This window comes from Penicillium verrucosum, assembly GCF_028828655.1.
Source record: "Penicillium verrucosum strain IBT 35672 chromosome Unknown utg000002l_segment0_segment0, whole genome shotgun sequence".
In the NCBI taxonomy this organism is placed as follows: domain Eukaryota; kingdom Fungi; phylum Ascomycota; class Eurotiomycetes; order Eurotiales; family Aspergillaceae; genus Penicillium; species Penicillium verrucosum.
In genome coordinates, this window is record NW_026643211.1 from 4400647 (window position 1) to 4422582 (window position 21936).

Genomic DNA, 21936 nt, shown 5'->3' on the forward strand with positions numbered 1-21936 from the left:
CCTTGACTAGGGTCGTCCTCAAATAATTTCCAATTTTGCTTGACGAACGCCTTTAGCTCTGCCAAGAGCTCTTCAACCGGGTTAAAATCAGGTGAATATGGAGGTAGATATACTAATATAACCCCTGCTCTTAGGCACATCTGTTCAATTCTCTCCGAATGATGAAAGAATGTGTTATCCATACAGTAGTATTCGAAATCAGCTATACTTGTGACTTGATTCCCGGAAAATAAATCCGACAGTTGTGAGTTCTGATTGGATATGAAGCAAAGACGCCGCCTTCCAGACCGCTTTCTAAACTGGTGGGTGTACTTTACAATACTGTACTAAGACACAGCTAAATGTATTTTACGGGAAAATGTTATACGCTTGCTACATAGTTTTCGTTTTTGCTCCCTATAGCCCTCCTTTACTATCGTAATGTCGAATCGGCATTGGGCTTCTTGTGAACGCCAACATCGCCCGTCCAGTCATGCTGATAGACCCCCAGAGGCACGAAAAATTTTAGTACGTATGGCAGTTCCTACCACTATTGTATGGTTATTTCCCACGAGCTCATGAATTCAAGCCATGGGAACAGTACTCACAATGTTCTCCCCCACCCACGAAATGTAATGCGTTTGAAACTAGCGCGCCCGCTCACCCCTTCCCATAAAGATCATTTCATTCTTGAACGAAGTGATAGAACTTGATAATTAGCAAGTAAAGATCGTAATACCCTCCCATTTCTCTCATCTCAGTAGTCGTTGTCCTCAAACAAACCGCTGGCATCGTAGGAGGGGACGCGGTATTTGAAGGGTTTGACATCCCAAGGAGCCTCTTTAGCCGGGTTTAAAGTATCCATCATGCGATAACTTAGTGATGGGATGGCTTGGAGCAACTCATGGAACTTGGTCTGAAGTCGTAAGTTTTCTAGGCACCAAGCAGCATATTGAGCCAGCCATGCAGGAAGCTTATCGTGGAGGGGCAACTTCGAAAATGCCAACGACAGACAATCAATGACCGCAAGCTGTTCATCCAGATTCTTTGGTCTTCCTATGTCTCTCACAACCGCTGTGAACTTCTCAAATGACAGGTCTTTGAGTTCACTGACCAAATAAGTGTCACTAAAGATGTAGACTCTTAGATGGCATAAGGGGGTATGTGCCTGCAAAGTTTTGTTTTCGTCGCTCGTAAGCCCTGACTGAGGGGAATTGGGATCAGGCTTCTCTGCGTGGGGTACGTCCATAGGCGTGAGCTCATCCTCCGAGTAATCACCCCTATACGTCCATTCAATGAACCGTGCAACAGTGTCATGGGTTGTTTCCTTGAAGGTGTATTGCCCAGAAGTGCGCTCCGAGAAGTTCTGAGTAAATGCTGATTCCAAAGCTTTGCATTTTGATACCACAAGCTTCCGGTGAATCTTCCATGACTCAGAGCTTGTTGGAGTGTAAAGCTCGACAGTATCCGAACCTAGAAATCTGATTCTCATTAGCGATTTACTCATTTCGATATTGACTAGTTAGTCATACTCCTGGAAAGTGAGCGCCTTACTGGGCTTCATTATCGGGCTGAACTCAATGAGCTAGTTGGTCGCGCGTGGTGCAAAAGTTTGAAGAAAGAAAGTTTACGCCACCAGTATCTTCTTAGGGAAACGCTAGACGAAATGTTTTTAACAGAGGTCAACTCGTCATCACTAAGTAAATTTCGACGACACATTCGTCATCACATCGATATGCGGCTGTTCTAAACACGAATTTACTAAATTATTTGACGTCAACGAAAGTCGAATAACCAAGGAGCACATTGGGGTAGAAGTGGCGAGGCCCACATGACACAACCACTCATCTTTGACAGCCCAGGGGTTTGAACATAAATATGCAGTACATAACGCAATGTACGCTCTTGCGGTCTTGGGGGTAACATAACGCAGGATCAACAAATTTGCGACTATACTAAAATGCCTTCGCATTCGCATTCTATGACGAAGTCAGATTCGTCCAGAATTCAGTCATCCCAGGTAATTAAATTGCGGCTCGTCATATCCTTTTCTCGAGCGAGACCAACCTTTCTTCTAGGCTCGATCTGGCGGTGACATGTCGTCAAATAGTTTCGCATCCCGTGCTCAGTCAGCCGGTGATCGATCTGTCGCTTCACACTTTTCTGCAAATTCCGGGGGAGGCAGCGCATCTTCAAAATCCTCTGGAGACAATGCACAGTCAGATCATAAATCAGCGAGTGCAAATTCTTCAACATGAGACCGATAATTTTGAAAATTGAATTAAGCATCATAGCACACATGGAAAGTGGCGAAGGCACTGATTTAAAAGTGAATCAAGTTGCAGGCGACTAGGAAGCAAGCAACGAGATTTTGGAATGTATCATGAAATTGGATGTCTAAATAGTGATGAGATCGTGATTTAATTACAGCAATGCACAAACGATCCTCACATTTTCATAGATACAGTAAATCGCATATTATTCGTGACAACTTTTACCAGTGAATACAATACAGCCCTACATGGATTAACAGGGGAAGAGCTAAAATTAGATTAGCGTGTCTCCACTTAGGGTCCGGGGCATAAAAAGTAAGAGTTTAGAGTTAAAACTGATTTCGAATTCTACTGTATGAAGAATTCAGAGGTCGGGTCACTGAATGTCAGGTGACATAAACAGTCATGTGCTAAATGGTGACCTGACCTCTGAGTTAATCGATGACCCGAGCTGTAGTCACCTGAGGGCCTAGGCATATGACATCTGCCTATCTTATCAACACGTGATACTAACTGCTTGTCCTCTTATCTGCCACATAAACAACCTATCTCCTAAGGATATGGACACCTCTCATGGCGACTGAAATTACTCCACCGGGGAGTTTCCTTGAGTCTCCCCTAACACCGCCGCTTACCAAAGAAAAGTCGAAAACCACTCAACGCGTACTAAACTACTTCAAGCTCCATCGTGCAGGCCATAGGCCACAGTTTTGGTGGCAGCACCGGCTCGCTTTAGACGAATATACGGAAGTTTTACATGTCCTAGATGGGGACGACTCTCTCCGAGGATATATCGAAGACAAAGTTAGGTGAGTACTACTAAGCGACGCTATTTTAAGGCATTTATTCAGCTGTATTATAGGTACGACTACGACCCTTGTCGTTCCTACCTAACTATCCGAATGCCAAGTCCTCTCCATGATGTTTTCTGTGCAAAGATAGTCGAGGAGATTTCACGGCAACTAAAGCAGTTCCAACGAAGCGAAGACCCCTCCGCTAGTTTTGCGAATGAGGTCGTTCACCTTGCCACTTCCCGAATTATAATACCTGATGAGATAAGGGATGGAAAGCAGAGTTATTCCAAACGGGAACCAGATGCATCTTTTAAGCACCGGCGGGCACGCTATCCAGGTGTTATTATTGAGGTATGCTATTCGCAAAAAAGTCAACGCGTTTCGCACTTAGCAGACGAGTACATCCTAAACACCGATGGAAGCGTGAACGCCGTGATTGCCCTCGATGTTGATTATAAAGGGTCTAAGAAAGCGACTATCACCGTATGGCGACCAACATATACGACCGTGGATGGTATAGAGGAGCTTCAGGCGACCGCTGTGATCGAGGCTCTGGTACATTCCCTTTGCGCGCCAGTCTTCTTGAAAATTATATGCTAACATCTATAGCCATTTCGGACAGATTCTGGACTTCCAGTTGAGGCAACGACGCTCCGACTATCATTATGGGACTTCGGGACCGAGGACCTCTCGCGAGAGTATATAAGGCTCGATCGAGAATTCACGATAACATCGAGACAGCTATGTGACTTTCTCTCACGCGCTGAAGAAGAACAGAGAGCGCAGACACTTCAGCAAGGTTCTACCAATCGACTACGGCCGGGTGCGGGAAAGCGTCGTCGGCCTCAAACTCCTCCGGAGCATCCAAGTTCAGAAGAGGAAGGATCAGTCGAGAAGAACAGAGAAAGTAAACGTGGACGTTTCAGCAGCGACTTTTGTCCGGACTCGTCGCAGTGAATATGCCAACCCAAAGCTGGCCCTGCACCACGTGGACGAGATCGAGAAGTGCGTTGGTGTCGATAAGGTTAAGACAGGCTCGTATGCGGAGGATGAGAGCTTGGTAGGATCCCACTTAGTGAACTGGTCGAGAGACGAGCAAGATGGACGAGGGGACTATGCCTCGGTTTTATGGTTGGTCGTGCATGCTTAGTGTGCCTCCTTAGGCGTTACCGCAGCTTGTTCTTGGCGCAGCATTTATCATGATACTAGGCACTTAGTAGATTGGATCAATACGCCCACGGAGCTCGTGATGAGGATGGTGTCTTCTTTTCCATCACAAGGTGGAGGTTGACTGGTATAGTGGATAGCTGTGAGGAGAGAGGTCTACGGAGACGTCGAAGTGCATTGTGTAATGTGAGGTTGGATTGAGCAGAGAGTTGCTAAAGCTAAGTTACGAACGAGAAATCCTGACAATAGCCTTTGAACCATTTGCTCTCTTCTGTCGTATACTTAGTCGAAGCATATAGTGAACAATTGCCTTTGTCGGGGTGAGAAGCAAGGGAAGCTGGGTAGTGCCAATCATTCCTCTTAGAGGCCACGTCCAAGATCGAGGGAAAGGTAAATGTTATTTAATTATCAATGCATTAGACATCACTTTTCTGATTGAAGCTTTATCCCTCCTTCGCATTCTGTCATCACTTTGTTAGGGTGAGTTTCATTTTGGTCATGTGATACTATCATGTGATACTATCATGTGATATTATCATGTGATCAACACTACCGCATGACTGCCCGACTTTCGCTTCAATCCCCGCCATCACCCCTCAGGCATTCGCCCACTTTCTCACAACCTAACTACATTGTTCAAATCGTGCCTTCAACCCGAATATTCCACAACTGTTTTTCAACTGGACTCGACGATTTCTTAGAAGAACCTCAGACTGCGCCAAATATCCCCTTCGGATTTTCTCGTTATGCCGTATACGTCGCCATTAGAGAATGCAGCTGCTGTTGCAGCTGCTAAAGTCAGATCACAGATAACGCGGACATCTCATGATCGATACCCTTGGCTCTTCGTCTCACCAAGGAGCAAAGAGGATGTGCGCCCTGTCGTGGAATGCTTGCTCGAAGTATGCCTCAGTGCCCCAGATGAGAATGTGAATACTAAGTCATCTTGAAGGATAAAGCAAAATTGCAGTCAATTACCAGCGAAACCGGCATCACCTTTCCCGACGACCCTTGGCGTGCCGTAGTGGATTACTATCCTGTCGTTTGGACAAAAAGGGCAGGGAAGCTCGATCCACCATTTCCTGGAAAGCACTTAGTGATTGTTGGGCTGGAATACATGGATCATAATAATGGATTTCCCAAAATAAACCAAGGTTCATTATCGCCTGGAGATTATGTTGTTGTTTCCGGTGATAGTGAAATGCAGTTGACCGAAGAAGGAGGGGGTACATCGTTGTTTATTCTGTTAAGCACAATTTGATACTATTTTGTATGACTAATTGACCGTTGGCTTTGGAGGCAATTTGTTCTTGTATATATACTTTTATTACTACATGTCTCATGTATCTGGCCTGACAGAAAACAAAATGAAAGTCAATTCACCATCACCACGCGAGAATATTGCCGACTTTTTGATTGATCTCGAGGTTGCAACGAAGACCCACCAGTCATGGGTTGTGTTTTCTTAGTGACTCCTGGCACTTCCGCAGGGTGCTGGACTGATGTCACGTCTGCCCCATTCGCCCAAGGAGCGTTGGAATCAGAATGAGAGGTTTGCGTTAGTGCTGAGTCCGTCGCAGATACAACAGACCAGGCGTCACTAGCACCAGGATGGGGAACATTGCGACGATTGGAAACAAACTGGACTGCCGCTATTCCGGCCGAATTTGCCCAGGAGTTGCTGCAACTAGTTTGAGGTGCTTGAACTGTTGATGTTTTTGGTACTTCCGCGTCACTAGCACCAGAATAAGGAACATTGTTCATACATAGGTCGAGAGATGTGTTCTCAAGCATCTGGGTATAGGGATTTACCCAGGCATCGCTGGAATTGGGTTGAGGGAAAAAGTGACGGTTGGATGGAACGTGGTCTGCTGCTATCGCGGTTGAATTCGCCCAGGCGTCACTGGCATCGGGCTGAGGGATGTCTAACAAAGGACGGTTGGACAGAACATGGTCTGCTGCTATCGCGGTCGAATTCGCCCAGGCGTCACTGGCATCGGGCTGAGGGATGCCTAACAAAGGACGGTTGGACAGAACATGGTCTGCTGCCATCGCGGTTGAATTCGCCCAGGCGTCACTGGCATCGGGTTGAGGGATCTCGAATAAAGGACGGTTGGACAGAACATGGTCTGCTGCCATCGCGGTTGAATTCGCCCAGGCGTCACTGGCATCGGGCTGAGGGACGTCGTTGAACAAAGAACGGCTGGATGGAACGTGGCCTGCTGCCATCACGGTTGAACTCGCCCAGGCGTCACTGGCATCGGGCTGAGGGATGTCTAACAAAGGACGGTTGGACAGAACATGGTCTGCTGCCATCGCGGTTGAATTCGCCCAGGCGTCACTGGCATCGGGTTGAGGGATCTCGAATAAAGGACGGTTGGACAGAACATGGTCTGCTGCTATCGCGGTTGAATTCGCCCAGGCGTCACTGGCATCGGGCTGAGGGACGTTGTTGAACAAAGAACGGCTGGATGAAACGTGGCCTGCTGCCATCACGGTTGAATTCGCCCAGGCGTCACTGGCATCGGGCTGAGGGATATCTAACAAAGGACAGTTGGACAGAACATGGTCTGCTGCCATCGCGGTCGAATTCGCCCAGGCATCGCTAGCATCGGGTTGAGGGATTTCCAACAAAGGACGGTTGGACAGAACGTGGCCTGCTATCATCGCGGTTGAATCTGCCCAGGCGTCACTGGCATCGGGTTGAGGGATATCATTGATTAAAGGGCGAGTATTGGGAACATGGCCTACTGCCATGGCGGGTAAATTCGCCCAAGAATTACTAGAATCAGGTTGGAGTGCTTGGAGTGGTGCTGGTTCTATCAGTGGTACATCAGCCCACGCGGTCATTTCTGGCATGCTTGACCAGGAATGGCTGGTGCCACTTCGAGCGATTCGGGCTGATAGTGATTTGCGTATTTGGGTTGTAATGTTAGAAGTGCACTCAGCATCTGTGGTTTCTGGGCCTATGTCCTGGGAAGAATCTGAAAGATTTGACTCAGGGGTGTCAAACTCTTCTTCAAATGAACCCGAACTTCCTTCTGAACCAGTGCATCGGAAGTGAATATTTCCATTTTCGCCGAGGCAAGGCGAAGGTGATCTAATAGCACATTGTATTGTAGCTTGCTTAGGTGTAATAAGCCGGCCCGACAGCTGAGATTGTCCATTGGGCTTAGGTATATGGTCACAGGCCGAAGAGCTGATTTGCATACGCATCCGCTTGTTCGTTTGGTAGTTTTCCAAGTCTGCCCGGATATCAACGACTTCTAAGGAGAATATCAGTCAAAAGTTGATACCGACACCATCAGACTTACTATTGTAATATGTCTGCAGCTGGTCGTACCATACTGAAGTTTTCTTAATAATATCTGCAATGGAGGGTCGCGAAGAATGGTCTATCTCCTGCTCGTCCTCCTTGACCGACAAATCCATTGAAGTTAACTGGAGCAAATTATCCAGAAACTCTGGAATTTCCCCGTAGTTGAGGTACCTGAAAGGTGTGACGGTAAGAGCTGTGAAGGCAGATATTCCCGATGCAGTGCAACATTGCCCCCCATCGCCAAGCCTTTCTTTAAGCAGTCGTTCCATCACTAACTGTCTCATGCCAGCTTGTATTGCTCTGATGGCAAATGATGCATCTTCCTCCTCGATAGCCAGTTCATATGTCACATATTTGGAAATCTTGCCCTGACGTCCAATGTTGACTCTTTTCTTTCCCCTGGAAGATACAATCTCACATAACCTTTCAATATCCAGATAGCCAGACTTCTCACCCTGGAGAGCAAGCGACCTCTGAGCCAGAGCCCTCAATAATTTGTACTTTTCTTCAGCCTTGTGATCCCCCTCAACTCTGCGGACATCGGCAAGCCTCCTATCACGGACACGTGGGCGTTTGATATTTAAGACGTCTTTTGGTTGAAGATGAATGGATTCCCACACCCAAGTTGAGACTTTGTTCAAGGCATTTAGAAGCTTTGTCGATTTGGTCGGGCTACTTACGGCGGGTTGCTCGACGGAAGAGGCCTCGTGCACGGCTTCATGACTATCAGATATATTAAACATCGCCGTGAAGGTTTGAGGAAGGATGGATCTCACTGTGGGGAATCAAAATCTCTCAGACGCGCTTCAATTTCTCGAAGAGCCGCAACGGCTTCATTTCTGTGATCTTTTAAAGATTGGCTAGGGGCATTCCGAAGTAATTCAAGAGCCGAAGATATATCCATTCTGCTTGAGTGTGGTTATAAGAATGTACCTGGCTTTTGTTGGTTGTCAGGGGTATCTTAAGTCAGACGGGCGTACTGAAATGTACACAAGAAGATAAATTGGAGAGAACTCATGCACCTTACGTGTAGTCTGGGAGGAGAACCCTGTTAGACCCATGCCCCTTAGCAAAGACCAGAGAGCAAAGGCACCATGTGATGCGTGATGTGGAAGCTCAACGCGCCGGTGATTGGGTGTATTGGGGGACCAAAGCGTTCGCAGCCCACTAGACTGCCGGCCGTACATCAGCCCGCTGATACCCCTGTTTCCATACAAGGTTATCATCTCCCTCGCCCAAGTGATAGCAAAGCTCGGGGAGAAAAGATCATGATTAATGAATAGCTGAGGAAGAAGGCTGATCTATCTAGAAAAAGGGCCCTGGATAAACAAGGCGGATGTCTCATTTATCACAACCAAAACGTCATTGTATTAACGCTAGTACATTTGCTTAATTCGGGTAGAATCTCTATTTCTGTCCCTTTGCCATTAATACGAAGACAACCTATCCAAAACTTCTCGGCCCTTTTCATCCAAATTCGGGTATTTTCTCAGATGACGCAGATCAGTCCAGAAATCCTTCGCATCATCATATCCTTCGCCATGTACACCCATACGCTCTCGTAGAATCCTTTTCCACTCGGCGTCCTCCTCTGTCCACCCCCAAGAGGCCGAGACGTATTCATACCATACAGGATAATATGCAGCAAATTCCCAATCAAGAATCCCAGCCAGCCCTCCGTCTTTCACCATGATATTGCCCAAATTAAGATCACAATGAGTCAGAACGTAGGGTTCACATTTAGGCAGACGTTTCTTCAGATTGTTTAGGGCTCGTTGAGGGAACAATCTGGTAGGTGGATCGTGGAGAGTAAGGCTTATAGCATCCCAGAGTTCGTTGTCGGAGTGAAAAGGTCCGTGTGGCTCGCGGTCAGAAAAGAGTAGACCCGGAAAACAAGGACTTTGATCAATACTTTGTATAGATATTGACCTAAAGGATCGAAGCTGCTTTCGAATTCTAATAACATCATCTGCGATATCCATTTTCTGAGATTTTGATAACGAAGACCAGGCCTTCTCGAGCGTTTGGCCTTGTATCCGCTCTTGAAGTACAAAGTATCGCCCGTTGCCGTCAACCCAGTCACGTAGGATCTTTGGAACCGGGATATTGGAGTAGGATGTAAGGTGATTCAGGGTGATCACTTCGGTTTTCGGGCCTTCGTCAGGGCGTTCTTTTAAAATAACATCAGACCCGATCGACCACACTCCCCGCCTACTTGCACCATAGAAGAGTTTGACATGGCTCGAGTAAAAGCACTGCTCTTGCTGATCGAGCGTCCAACCACATGCGATGCAACCTTTAGATGATTCTTCAGACATCGTGGGGAAAGCTGAGAAATTCATGTTTTGTAGAAGGGGAAAAGGGATTTATCGTTAGTTATAGTCGAGGAGGGCAGCTGTTCACCGCCCCTGCCCTGTGCTGGTGCAACTAGCACGGCCCCGCTCTAAGTTTGCATATTGGATTTGTCGTTCGGGATCCCATTCGCTGGCAACTTTCCACATATTTTAAGTGACTCTCGATCATCCTCTAGGTGGGGCCATGCATACCTTCAATTGTGCCGGTGCGTCTTTCAAACCACACAGGGAAACATATCGCGCTTCGGCTGCGGAAAGCTCACATGGTGAGAACTATTGCGACCCTTCGATTAATGCAGATCTGCAGAAGTTTCCCAGCTGTGAGATACCAGAAACTATTTTGATTTTTTGAAATCGCAGGGTAAAAGTGGGGCTTTACCTTAGACTGGAGAGCTACATGGACTGAGCGGGGAACCCTGTCCTAAATACATGAATACCACTCACCAAGGGGTTCCAGTGCGGTACATATTATGAACTGTGTGGGATTAGCTGGAAATAGGCAGATAGCAACTAAACCAAGAGGTTCCAGGACCTGAAAGTGACCCCCCCCCGCCCCCCATGCATGTGATGAATGCCGCTGAGCCCTTGACCTATATGTTTAAGCCAGCGGCTATGTCGGTTGGTAGATATTGGGATTTTGCCAATGAGACTGTTGCACAGTGTACACGGAGTTTCTGAAACAGCATTTCCCATCATGATCAATGTAGCAACCGATTCATTAATATCTAAATATAGGCGATTTGTTTCTGTCAGACAAAATCGAGCGTCTTTTTGGGGAAAATCAGGGGCAATCGAGAGACGGGATTATTTAGGGCTGACTAATCCAATACTTTTACGAACGCCGAGAGTTGGTGCCAAAGCTAAGGGCATGATGGAATGATGAGTATTAATTACGTTATTTGTCCATTTGCGAGGCTAGCATTTGAGATCAAACTGGAGGTACCACATGGCCACATACCGGGAGTCAGTGAATTCCGTCAATTTGCATTGCCAAGTTGTAAGGATCCGACATTAGGGGGCAGCAGCCGGTAGATTACTCCAGCAACAACGATACCAAGCGAATACAGAAGGACAGTGTAATTGATTTGATATTCATGAAATCAGGTGTTTAATTTGCTAATAATTTCATGCTTAAAGAATGACTGTGGGCTATCGCCAGATGCCTGTCGCAAGGTACGTAGTACATACACGGTCAGGGTGCGACAGAGTAAAGAATGAACTGTGGATAGGATGCCCAAGGACCAAAGCATGATATCAATCATTGCAGTAAGGAGGTCTCTCGCCAGTACCACGATACATCAAAGGGGCAGTCCCGTGGATACCTCGTCATTCATAGCGTGGCCCGAAAGCTGCCCGTTCTGGAGAGTCTGTATTATCGAGCTCAGCTATGCACAAGGCAGACATTATGGACAGTTTTAGAAAAGAAGGAAAGCGAAATCAGACCTTTTGAGACCCTGGAACTTCTGCTTGGCATTTCTCACAGGGGAAGGGCTCCGGGTGAGTTATGTTATTGAAACCGCACTTTGCACACTTCATCTTGGATGATAAGAAAGGCTTGTTTAAAAATGATCTGAGTATTGTGCGGATACGGTAGAGCAAAATTGAATAGATACCAAACTCGAATGCCAGAGACCCCTACTTATAGAAAGCTGGTGCATGAATTACGCCGAATCACTCCTCACGGCCTTGATGCATCATCATAGATCACTTAGACACGGACCAGTGCTATGAAGTGGCACGTTGGTGCATGAGCCATCAAAAGGGCTGATTCAGTAGTATGGTAAGGAGCTAGCTACACCTCAGAAAATTCAAAACAGCCGCCAGCAGTTTCTATTGGCTAGAAGATCTAGGTCCGTGCTAACCCATCCCGCCTCGCGTAGATCCAATTAGAGATCCGAGAACCACTGCCAGCAGTAGTTTCTCATAGCATCTTCAGATTTTGGAGTCCCCAAAGAGTGTATACCTATCTCTCCTATAGGAATAGGAAGGAGTTCGCGTCCACTTGTGATGCTTCCAGCCAGGTTGTAGCAAAGTTGAGAAAACAAAGATTAATAACCAAAAGGATGAATAGGCCTGTCTTCTTTGCAGGTGATTCTTCTTCGGTCTCGAGAGCCCAAGAACATCTTGGTTCATGTCTTCTTATGATGACTACGGGATGCTGATCTATTCACTCTACAATATCATCTTCATATTCAGGCACATAAAGTCTAATGGTTTGGGGCCCCCATCTGCTGTCCGATATTCTTTCTTGCTATGGTTCAGGATCACATTATCTCGAAAGGCGTAGGAACGGCTTTCTTCAAAACAGAAAGCAAACTTCTTCATGGACCAGTCCAGCCCCCAAACACCTGGCACGCCAGAACTCGACGCCACTCTTATCAAGGAAGACGTGTTATCCCCCGGTTTCCATCTCCCGGAATTTACGCCTCCATTTCCAAATATCAACCCCGCGTGGACAATTTTCCATGTTGCTGACACACAAGGTTTGTTTGACTTATCAAATAGGATTGGGCTCTAGCTAACCACTACAGTGCCGATTGTGGTCGTTACAAAATTGGGCGCAAGATATTTTGCTATCCTATGTACCGAAGAACTTTTGAAAAATTGTCAACATTTATTCCTTAACCGGGGCATTATGTTTTCAATCGCTCATATTTATACTAGAATGATAAAGACATCACCAGACTCGACTCTCTACGGGCCGGCAGGAAAGGCTATGTTGCAATTTTTAGATTGGGATATACAATATGCTGACGACATCGACGTATACGCAGCAAAACTAGCCAAACGAATTCAGACGGATGTGTTTGTTCGGATAAATGGAGGGCAGATAGAACATGCCTATAGATATGATCTGCCTTTGAGATTAGGTGCACTGGTGTCTCTGAGGGAGGAGTGTAATTTCTGGTTCATTGAGGTTTTATGGGGGGATTTCACCACTCCTTGAGTTAGATTAGGAGATATCGCAGATCTACTGGTATGCTTCAATCTATAAGCGGCATATTTCACTGTCTCCATTGGTTAGAGCCAGTTTATTTCTATTATTTCCGCCTCTATCTTTACAGTGGAGATATTATAAGCTCGCTGGTCGTCATGATAGTATGGAGGGGTGGTAGGGAGATCCGAGGGAAATTGTTGGTATAATTATATATTTTTGGTAGCCGCGATTCCCCGATGGTGACTGCCTTTTCCTGCTTAATTCGAAAGACGAGATTTGTATCTAAGGGGGGCTACGTTGAAGTCTCCTTGGTGCGCAATATCAAACTAGCGTATACCCCGCCTCTATTAAGAAGCGAAGTCAAGTAATAACTCCCATATAAGAAAATCATATGAGTATGATTCTTATCTGCCTAGTATTATAAAAAAATCCAATAAATTAGAAAATCCGAGCCATATACTCCGTCAACTGTAATTTAAGAAGCTGCATTTCGGGGTTGGTAAACACCGAAGTGTGAAACCATGACAATATTCGGTCGCTTTAATTGAACTATGAATCAATTTCATGATTTATTTTTTTTCAACTAGAAGCGGTCAAGGATATTTCTTCCCTATGGAATGTATAAATCAATTACAAAATCCTATTCAATATTGCTCAAGAAGTTAGACTCAGCCAAGTGACCCAAACGATGGCATTTGGGATCGAGCTAGGCCAAGCGTGTATGTGCAACCCAAATAGACGTTGGAATTTGTCGCTAATACGAAGTAGATGTTATCAAACGCAACCAGAATGAACCCCCAATACTTCTACCGGTATCTCTGGTCAATGCGACATATGGGCCAGATGATATTTCGACGATATACGAAATCGAATACGCAGTTAGAGCCGTTGACAAGTTACGTTCGAGAAAAGACTTATCACGGGACGAGATATCAATGGAATTGTACAACCACATCCACAACAAGGACCTTTTCCAGAGCGACATAGCAAAGTTTATCCAAGCTTCTATGCTGGTTGGTTATAAAATCGATCCCAAGAGTTATTTCAAAGGGTCATGCGCTTTATGGGACGGGGAATCCCCGGTGAAGCTGATGACTGTTGCCTTCAACGGAGAAAAGGATTCCCATGGGCATGACCTAGTGCTACTGAAAGTTTCATACAAGCGATTATCTTTGGATATGGTCACGAACGTCACCCAAGTTTTTCGAATTGTATACTAAGACGCATGTGGTGTATTCTATCAAGGTGATGTCAAAATTCCTGTGGATTCGTCAGAAGTATGTTTCATCTAGTCCGTATTGTGAGGAGCCAATAATACAATACTACGAGCATGTTATAAGGGGGTTTGTCTTTGTTAGAATGAATCTACATGTTTAATTTGTTACCTTGGCGAGAATACAGAATTATTAATGAGTGCTGATTGGCCCTAGCACGTGTACATTTATTGTGTTCGACCAATTGGACTCCCTGATCTAAGGTTGTGACTAATACCTGGAGAGCCTTAACTAGATATCGGAGATATAACCTGTAATCGGCATCTTTTATGTGCGGTGGTATCCAAGGGTCTTGAAAGAATGTATCTTCTCACATGTAATTAAAAATCGGCCACAAGGTATAATTGCGTCCTGGTTCCCCTCGCAATTCCCTTGCTGATCCAGTACTATAGTAAAGAGCCAACTTCACCACAGAAAATTCAAAACAGCCGCCAGCAGTATTCTATTGGTTAGAAGATCTAGGTCCGTGCCATCCTACCGTCCAATTAGAGATTCGAGAACCACCGCCGGCAGTAGTTTCTTAAAAAAGCATTTTCGGATTTTGGAGTTCCTAAAGAGCGTATATCTTTCTCTCCTATAGGAATAGCAAGAAGTTCGCGGCCACTTATGTTACTTCAAGCCAGGTTGCAGCAAAGTTGAGAAATAAAGCTTAATTACCGAAAACGATAAATAGGCCTTTCTTCTTAGTAGGTGATTCTTCTTCGGTCTTACGAGCTCAAGAACATCTTAGTTTATTTCTTCTCATAATTACTAGTGGATACCGATCCATTCGCTCTACAAAATCATCTGTAGGTTCCGGCACATAAAGACTAATCGTTTAAGACCCCCATCTAATACATACAAGTATAATCAAACCGAATTACAGCGTTTTGATTCAAATAATTATACTACTATACCCTATACCAGTGGTTGCTTTCCGTCTCTATATTTGAAGAAGGAAATTTCAATTAAAGGGTAGCATAATAACAATACGGGCGTGGCAGTGACTAAGCCATCTTTTTCAAAGGTAGCTAACTAGTCGGCTTTAGAAAAGAACCAAAACAATATCAGTAGCCGGGACTAAGATCATCATCCGAAGCTCAGATCAAGCCGCATACGATACCACAGGCGGTGTTAAGGAGCCGGAGGTCCTGTCTCCATCACCAAAGTAATTTAAGAAGTCAGACTTGGTTGATATTCAAGTTTAATTGAAGCCCTATTCGTTGTAGCATAGGCTCTGTATCTAGAAAGAGAAACCTTTCGTATATTACATATATCCCTTGCCCTTTATCTGGATTGAAACACGAACATTTTTATTTCGATTATTTTCCTTTGCACTATTGTTGGTTTACCCTTACAAGAGGCTGCGCTCTCTGGTTTTGGATCTGTCCTGACTTGCTTCGTCTAAATAATTCCAGCCTCACATCTCCGTTGAAGCAACCAACGCATTGCTGTATAATTCCTGATTATTGAGGTTCGCCATGTTATCAACCCAGAGTGTATAGACGACAGGCTAATATGGCTTACAAGTGAGGCAGTCATCTATTATGTGTTGTCAATATACATACAAATATGGATGTGGATGCGAGGAAACGGTGCCATTTCCATGTGTTAACAAGGTCACCAAAGGCCACTGCACAATGGAAAAGGACCCACCAAGAGAACAGAATTTCCGACATCGATGTCCCCGGCATTCTCGTGGGCCTAAGAACTGAAGCTTCATGTATTCACCGGATGAAGGGAGAGGGGCGCGCTTGCCTATTTTGGTAAAGGGAAGAAGCCGCGAAGTCAGAAGCTTCGTCAACCCTATCACCAGCCAACCCTATGGGCTGGTGATATCAATACAAAGTACTAAGGCTCTGTAAAATTGTGCTCTGTAGAATTGTAGAGCATATTGACGTAGGACTTATCCAATGCGAATGGCTTATCAAATTAGTAATTGTTTGTTCGATATATCTCATTCGCTATTACATTTCATTTGATCTATATCATCAAGCAGGAAAACAAACCAAAAGTTCTTATTCGTGGAAGACACTGGCGGTATCCGCTCCTAGCACCAAAAGAGATCGAGAAGCGAGCAACCCCAGTGGTAGCCCGCTGGTGTTTTAACGAAAAATACAACTTGTTCATATGGAGCTACCTCTAGTCCCCTCCTTCTGGTATAAAGAGAAAAGTTGACGACGCGTTGGGATTTTGATAAAGAAATATCAATTGGCCAGTATAATAACCCATTGACGCTGCTCTGCTAGCCAACCTTTCTACACCCATCTTACCAGAATAGCTATTAGCTTGATAAGGAACCCCTATGAATTGTATTCCAACTTCATTGATACGAAGACTGCTTCCTAGCTGGATTTTATTCATTCAAGACGATTCGCCGTCCACCGGGGCAACCCAAGAAGAGCAGAGCACAAAAGGCAGAAACACAGAAGAAGCTATAAACCCCAACACTAGATACCAGCAGCCACAATTTCACGGTAGCATCCACTTCCCAAAATGCATCTCACCAGTGTGCTCCTCCGTATATACTAAGCGTGCTTATTTAGATACTATTCCTCCTGCTCCCACCCAATCGGCTCGATCTTCTATTAGTGATACCGTCATTATTCTTCCAGACCCCTTCTCTACTCCAATTCACTCTCGCACCCTCGAAAGGTTGTCGAAAAGGCCAATCCAGCGTATGTCGGTAGAAGTTGGTTATTTCAATCGTATAGAGTCTTGTAAGTAAAGGCCGGGTTACTTAGGGGAATTCTAGAAATGCTAACAATGCAGATTTGAGTGATGACACAGCTGCAGGGACCAGTCTTAAGCGTTCAAATTCTCGGCGAAATTGCTGATTTCGAGAGATACGAAGGTGTAGTCTGGACCCCACGATCTGTCTGTATGAAGTTCTATGTCAGATATAACAACAACCGAAAAGGCTATGTTTATAGCTGTCACTACGTTCGTGGAAAAGCGTCGTCCAAGCTCCACCTGCTCAACCTTCATTACAAGCTTAGGGTTGCAAAGAGTCTCGTGGGAGCAAATGAGTGGCGCTATATTAAACGGAAATACAGCATTGAAAGAGATGAATATTTGATTCTAAGTCGTGATATGAATTTGTGATAGTGTTCTACCTGTTTTTTAGCTTCATATACAACACTCATAGAGATTATTGTTGCTCTACTTTGCGATATAATGGTGTCTCCTAACAGAACTTATCTTAGAAGCAAACGAAAATCTCGCAATTTGGACCCAAACCCATGGCCAGTCTAGCCAGCGAGACTATGGGCAGTCGAATAGGGTTAAGATCACGAAAAGTTCAGGCAAAGCGAAAAGTCATATAATACTAAAACGTTATGGGTTTAAATGCACGCCCTACATATTTAGACAGCTAGTGTTACACGGGTTATGGAGAGTTATGGGATTATAAAGTTCATTCCCTTGAGGAGCGATGATCCGATTGTCTTACAACAATCGGCAACGGACCTTAAATCGAAGAAAGCTCTTTGCTATATACTCCTGCATTTAAAGTACCGACACGAGATTGAAAGAAAGCAAAGCTCAGCAGCAATTTTGGGATAACACATAGTCATGCTTACAATTATTGAAGGTCCATATAATCCCACAACGGTATAGCTCGGAATGCTTACCCTACATAGAAATTATATTGTTTATGGAGCCCGAATCGGCCTGTCGAGACCACCCGTCATATCAGTTGATTAAGCCAATGATCTAAAGGGCTGCGTAATAGGCGTAAGTTCCCTGATACCTTGCACCTTGCACCTTGCACCTTGCACCTTTTTCGACCTGATACCTACTTCGTATCCTTTGCCTTGCACCTTGCACCTTTTTCGAAATAAGGGTGGACTATAAATGTGTCGAATCTCACACGTTGAGGTAGCTCACCATACCCTTTTCTCAACATACCCGAGAATCCTTCCGTATCGTTGCCCACAAACTCCGTGACTCCGGCCTCAACTTTGTTCAATCTGTTTTCTCGAAAATCACTTGCTGCGAAGACTTGTTATTGTAAGTACCTTCTTTGATCATTCCCGTCTATAAGCTTGTCTCATATAATACCCAGCCAAAAACCAATCTCTCAAAATGAGCAATGACCGGATTCCCGCACCCTCGGATGCCCTTGGACGCACGCAAGATCAATCTAGAAGCTCAGCAGAGTGTGATATCGATGAAGCAATTTGGCGTAGTATCCTAGCGCTTCAGACCGCTATTGATTCCGCCCACTTAGAGAGCCTTGGAATGCAGCTGGATGCTCGATATCAGCAAACACAAAGTTCGAATGATCTCGAGGCAGCGATGGAGTGTTACCGCCTTGCGACTACAACGCCTACTCATTTCGACTATGAAGTACGCCTACATCGTCTAGTGAAATTGCTCAATTCCCGGTCCCACTGCCCGGCCCAAATCCTATGTCGCAAAACGAGCGATGATCAGCTTTTCCTACAGTTAGACGCCCTCGAGAGCAGTTCCCACGCTCAACATCAGTTTATAAACCCGACGGGTGATATCGATGAAGAAGCTCGGCTTAGCTTTCTAGCGCTTCAGGCCGCTGTTAATCCTGCACTCTTACAAAACCTTGGGATGCAGCTGGATGCTCGATACCAGCAAACACAAAGTCCCAATGAGCTTGAACTCAACACAGCAGTACAGTGCTGTCAGCTGGCGACTAAAACGACTTCCTATGCCGACTATGCAGCGCACCTACATCGTCTAGTGGGGTTATTCGAATCTCGATTCCAACACCTAGACCAAAGCCAACATCGCGAAACGAGCGGTGATCAGCTTTTCCCACGCTTATACGCCCTAGAAAGCAGTTTCCACGCTCCAGTTGAGCCTACAAACCCGACAGGTGATGTTGATGAAGCATTTCAGCTTGGCTTTCTAGCACTTCGGGCCGCTGTTAATCCCGAGCTCCTCGAGGACTTTGGGATGTCACTGTATCTACGATATGAACTGACAGAGGATATCGTTGATCTCAACTTAACGATCGACTATTTTTGGCTTACGGCTAAGATGACTACTTCCAACCACCCTGAGTACAGAATGCGCCTAGATCTTCTGGCGGGACTACTCGAAGCTCGATTCAAATCCACGGGATTTTTACCTGACCTTGATCGAGCGATTCAACTTACTCGTACTGCACAAATTGGCATTACAAATGGTAATGCTTTTGTACTGTACTGGTTCGAACTCGGGGAAAGGCTCGGAAGACGGTTTGGTTCTACAGGAAGTACCGCCGATCTCAACAATGCTATTTGTTGCCTTTCCCTAGCAGTTGAAGAGGCCACGGCCACTAGAGATTCCCCTTCCCTCTTCCATATCTTGGTTGAGCTCGCTTTCAATTTGGAAATCCGATATGACACATTGGAAAATATAGAAGATCTTCATCACGCGATCTCACTACGTCAACGTGCTCTTCAGACTACCCATGACCAAAATGAATTGTGGTTAGGTTGTACCCATGATCAAAATGAATTGTGGTTAGGTTGCATCCGCGATCTCGGAAACAACTTAGAAGCCCGATACAGACATATCGGAGGGCTCTCTGACCTTCGGGATGCGATCAACGAAGCTCACATTGCGATCAACAAAATGACGGTCATCAGCCCTCAGTATTATTTGCTTAGAGATTGTTTCTATGAGCTCGGGACTAAGCTCGGACTTCTATACGAAGCAACAAACACGATAGATCACCTCGATGAGGCCATTGTATGGTCTCGCAAGGCGGTGGGTGCTATTTACGCACGCATCGAGGTTTTTCGCCAACTCGAACACTTATTGACACTTCGTTACAAGAAAACACACCAGGTCAATGATTCCGAAGAAGCATCCAAGTGGGCAGAAGAAGCAGCCAGGTGGGAAAACGCAGTTTAGGAAGGATCATTGGCCTTCACTTTTTACGTGTTGCCTAGACGCAGAATTGTATTAGTCGTGAGAAATAGGAAAGGAAAGGAAAGGAAAGGATATGAGCTATTACCAATGTTTGATACTTGGACTTGAAATGCAGAAGTTGTTGTGCGTTATTAAGAATGTTGATATAGCTAGCTCTCAGAAGCTGCTTGGCGTTGGCTTCTTCGACAAGGGATAATCGGCGGAAAGTAGGCAAGACCGGAGCTAACAAAATTGCAATTCCTTCACCAAACTCAATCTCAAACCTCCTAATCTTTCGCCCCTGTTGAAGGGCACTACAAGCATTGTGATCATTTGACTGCCCTAGGTGACGAAGGAAAGACGGCATGGACCATACACCGCGGACCTAGCTCCCAGGATGTGCACGGTCTAATCCTTGCATTCGTAGCCATTCTTCCTCTCTCAAGGCCAGAGAAGACCATTCAAAGATGGTTTGTAGGCGTCGGATCCATAAGCGTGAACTCACACCACGTAAAATAAAATCCACTGAACTGGTTGTGCTAGTTTCTGCAAAGGCTGGAGAGACATCGGCTTCCAGAAACCTTAGAAAATGTTCCATCTGAGTGGATAGATCGTGAAGCAGACCTTCCGCAGTGACTGGTGGATTACGGCGAGCTGGCATTATCGACATGTGAACAAGGGAGATCGGATTTCGGTCAGAGCCCTACTGTAACGCTGACTCATAAACCCCGAAGGTGACGGAACGGGTATAGGAGAGCCCGCAGACTTGATTTCTCAGAATCCAGGCCCGCTCAGACCCTGAAGTCCAGAATCATGGTCTTTGTAGAACATGCCCCTGAGTTTTGGCCTCAGTTAGTGCGGTATTGTGATATATAAGTCTCTAAGTCCAGTGTACTTTTAGTGTATCCAAACACATATCTGCTCAACCCAACATGAACAATTATCTCTTACATCTATTCTATGCCTGCCTAGGACGCTCGAATGTACGGACTTTTACTCCTTGCACATTCAAAGCTAATCAAGACATAGAGTGGACCAAACAAAGGGCTGCATATCCCCCGTAAACCAAACAATGAAGACCTACCGAAAGCAAGGCCTCTCTATTGGATGGAAGACCCAATACTACGTCGAATGCAGAAAGCGGGGATGGGGAACCGCGATGTCAATGTCAGAGACGCGGAGAGCATCGCTTCTTATGCTGTCAAATTCGATATATTAGGCCTTGTCCAAACACAGAGCACGGAAGTGATCGGAATAAAGGAAATCCATTTTGAGGAGCCCTGTTTGGACAGCGCAATATTGTATGTCGAGCTAGAGAGCGATGGGTGCAGAACATTGTGCTGGTTGGAATTTGGAGATTTCAACACGCTCAGAAAAGCAGACGACGTTCTGAAAACTTTTAACCCTTCGTTCTCCAACAGAACGAATGTGATCAAAGTGCGCAGTGTTGAATACGCGAATGGCCTATTCGATATAACAAAATTACACGTTGAGCTGGACGTCAAAGGGAAATTGGAAATTTGCTGGCTGGACTACAAGGATTTCGAAAGGATCAGTGGAGCAAGAAAGGCCCTTGCGGAATTTCGCGGGAAGTCTGTCACTTCGCCATCCATGTAAAGGCAAGAACATGCCGATCATTATGGTCCGGGGGCGTAAGAAGGATCGGGATTAGGGAGGCGAGAGCATGGTAGCAGGTCACTGGCCAAGTCAACCGATATGCCGGCTGGCCTTAGCAGACTAAACAAATAACAGCGCTGATTCGGGCTCTGCACACGGCATAATATGTATGTAGGGTGTGTATGCATTCGGAGCTATGCCGTTTCGGGATTGAGTGGCCTTTCGATAGTGAGAGATATATCTCGCACGGAAAGAAGCAAAGTTAGCAGACAGATCAACACTGGGGATGTGCAAAGTTAATTTGGAAGTATTCGAAGAGGTCAAATCCCGAGGGATCAAGGCACGCGTGGCTACTGGCAGCGGATGCG

The 21936-nt window shown here is 45.6% G+C and overlaps 6 protein-coding genes across 6 annotated transcripts; 3 read left to right on the forward strand and 3 right to left on the reverse strand.

The window, feature by feature from the left end:
* Positions 1-736: 736 nt before the first annotated feature.
* Positions 737-1486, reverse strand: N7516_007284 (BTB/POZ domain-containing protein; the record flags this gene model as incomplete). Its single annotated transcript, XM_057220004.1, has 1 exon — positions 737-1486. One exon carries the CDS (start codon positions 1484-1486, stop codon positions 737-739), a length of 750 nt encoding a protein of 249 aa, XP_057074095.1.
* A 1339-nt stretch (positions 1487-2825) lies between these two features.
* N7516_007285 (uncharacterized protein) lies at positions 2826-4003 on the forward strand (the record flags this gene model as incomplete). The annotated part of the gene is made up of 3 exons (XM_057220005.1): positions 2826-3061; positions 3115-3601; positions 3656-4003. The coding sequence occupies 3 exons, from the start codon at positions 2826-2828 to the stop codon at positions 4001-4003; spliced, it is 1071 nt and encodes a 356-aa protein (XP_057074096.1).
* A 1584-nt stretch (positions 4004-5587) lies between these two features.
* Positions 5588-8275, reverse strand: N7516_007286 (uncharacterized protein; the record flags this gene model as incomplete). The annotated part of the gene is made up of 2 exons (XM_057220006.1): positions 5588-7479; positions 7528-8275. 2 exons carry the CDS (start codon positions 8273-8275, stop codon positions 5588-5590), a joined length of 2640 nt encoding a protein of 879 aa, XP_057074097.1.
* A 684-nt stretch (positions 8276-8959) lies between these two features.
* On the reverse strand, positions 8960-9874 carry N7516_007287 (uncharacterized protein; the record flags this gene model as incomplete). Its single annotated transcript, XM_057220007.1, has 1 exon — positions 8960-9874. One exon carries the CDS (start codon positions 9872-9874, stop codon positions 8960-8962), a length of 915 nt encoding a protein of 304 aa, XP_057074098.1.
* A 3638-nt stretch (positions 9875-13512) lies between these two features.
* On the forward strand, positions 13513-14044 carry N7516_007288 (uncharacterized protein; the record flags this gene model as incomplete). Its single annotated transcript, XM_057220008.1, has 2 exons — positions 13513-13543; positions 13593-14044. 2 exons carry the CDS (start codon positions 13513-13515, stop codon positions 14042-14044), a joined length of 483 nt encoding a protein of 160 aa, XP_057074099.1.
* A 7038-nt stretch (positions 14045-21082) lies between these two features.
* On the forward strand, positions 21083-21568 carry N7516_007289 (uncharacterized protein; the record flags this gene model as incomplete). The annotated part of the gene is made up of 1 exon (XM_057220009.1): positions 21083-21568. One exon carries the CDS (start codon positions 21083-21085, stop codon positions 21566-21568), a length of 486 nt encoding a protein of 161 aa, XP_057074100.1.
* Positions 21569-21936: the final 368 nt, after the last annotated feature.